The 2,149-nt window shown below is 49.7% G+C and overlaps 1 protein-coding gene across 1 annotated transcript in view; it reads left to right on the top strand.

Annotated features, from left to right (window-relative positions):
- adam19a (ADAM metallopeptidase domain 19a) overlaps positions 1-2,149 on the top strand; it is a gene marked incomplete at both ends in the record, with an annotated part of 55,944 nt that overhangs the window by 31,606 nt on the left and 22,189 nt on the right. Inside the window, 3 exons of the mRNA XM_084451531.1 lie at positions 226-291; positions 1,066-1,137; positions 1,685-1,851. Of these exons, the coding sequence (XP_084307657.1) occupies positions 226-291; positions 1,066-1,137; positions 1,685-1,851 (305 nt within the window). The remainder of the gene's footprint in view (positions 1-225; positions 292-1,065; positions 1,138-1,684; positions 1,852-2,149) is intronic.

Here is a 2,149-nt window from a genome sequence, read left to right as displayed (position 1 = left end):
ATGATTGGCTGCCCGGTAGGCGGTCCAAAGGCCGAAAAGAATTGTTTTGAACGGCCAATCATTTCTGTCCATTATCCAAAATAGACCAATAACCTGTTGGCCTTGTTCTCTGTCCCCCTCTGTCCCGCCCCCCTGGGCCCCGCCCCCCTGGTCTCTGTCCCTCCCCCCTGGTCTCTGTCCCGCCCCCCTGGTCTCTGTCCCGCCCCCCTGGTCCCTGGGCTGCAGGTGCGGAGGAACGCCTGGGGAACCACCAAGTACATGGAGCTCTACATCGTGGCAGACAACACCCTGGTAGGCCCCTCCCTCTCTGAAGCACTCTTCCACTGGGGGGGACGCAGCTGGGAACTGGACACGCTTTTCCAGGAAAATGTGTATTGTAGATGTGTGTGTGTGTGTGCAGGTGTGTGTGTGTGTGTGTCTGTGCAGGTGTGTGTGTGCAGGTGTGTGTGTGTGTGCGTGAGTGCTTCTCTGCCTCGTCTCATTTCCAGCTGGTGATGTCAAGCAAGCGTTGATGAATCAGACGGATTTGGAAACCAAGCAATGGAACAATTATCTGGGCCAAGCTAATGGGCTCTATCCCTCTCTCCACACTCACCTCAGGGCTGCTCATGAAAGGGGAGGCAATTATGAGGAGAGAGCGCCAGGTATACGAGGACTACGGACGGATTTGTCATTTTAATTAGAGTTTCTCGTTGGGTGTGATGGTGGGAAATGCTCATTACCTCCTCCACAGTAGACTGGACTGTGATGGTGATGGGACTTTATTTCCTCCAAGCGGCCATTTTGTGTTTCAGTCGGCTGACACCGGCTGCTACGAGGCCATGGTAACAGTGCGTGCCGACCAATCGGAGCCCAGTATCCACTCCACTCCTCTCTCTGATTGGAGCGTATTATGATGATTGATTAGGGAGTGGTTGGTGAAGTGAGACACCATGTTTTATTTCTAAGTCTCTCATTTCTTGAAGACAGATTTTTAGCACATTTTTTGATTACTTTTCATCATATTCATTGACACCGGTGACTCAGTATGTTTCTAATCAATGTTTCCATCTCTTTGTGATGCAGTATAAACGACAGAATAAGGATTATCAGAAAACCAAACTGAGGATAATGGAAATTGCCAATTATGTGGATAAGGTGAGCCCACTCTGCCGCTCGGCCTGATGGGTATTAGACGCAGGCTGCCAGGGTATAAACAGCACTTTATTTGATGATGTCAAAAACATAATAGCTTCTGTCAGTAGAGGAGAGACGCTGCTCCTACAGACTCACCAGGGAACCTTTCAGCCTCTGATCAATTCAAATCACTGATTCTGTTTAAGTTCAGCTCGTTGTGGATTTCTCATTTATTTCGTCAATTTCAAGCTTTTGAGAACGTGCTTGGAAGTGATTGAAAACACTGTAAACAATTTTTCGTTCAGGTCTTGTGATTTAGGAAGTCCAATGAGGACCGACACGCTACTAGAAACGTCATTGTTGAGACCAATGTTGAACATACGTTTGTGTGACTGCGTTCTTAATGCCGAGTATGGATCATAGCAAGGTCAAAGGTTAAGAGACAATGTAATTAAATTGTTATTCAATAAGGAAGGTCGAAAGAGGTTGAGTAGCATTGAGCTGGTTGTTGTGAGCAGAACGGTTCTGGACTGGAGGTTGAGGTGTGTTGTGTGGGTTTGTGGTCCAGTTCTACCGGGCCCTGAACATCCGCGTGCCCCTGATCGGGCTGGAGGTATGGACCGAGAGAGACCAGTGCCAGGTGAGCGAGGAGCCCAACGCCACGCTCTGGTCCTTCCTGCAGTGGAGGCAGAAGCTCAAGACCCGCAGGAAACATGACAACGCCCAGCTGCTGACGTGAGCACACACACACACACACACACACACACACACACTCACACACACACACACACACACACACACACACCAGCACACACACACACACACACACACACACACCAGCACACACACACTCACACACACACACACACACACACACACACACACACACTCCAGCACACACACACACACACACACACACACACACACACACCAGCACACACACACACACAGACACACACAGACACACACACACACACACACACACACACACACACACACACACAGACACACACACACACACTCACACACACAC

Source organism: Borostomias antarcticus (genome assembly GCF_949987555.1).
Source record: "Borostomias antarcticus genome assembly, chromosome: 17".
Lineage (NCBI taxonomy): Eukaryota > Metazoa > Chordata > Actinopteri > Stomiiformes > Stomiidae > Borostomias > Borostomias antarcticus.
The sequence above is the reverse complement of the archived record's forward strand: the minus strand, read 5'-3'. Positions and strand labels throughout refer to the sequence as shown.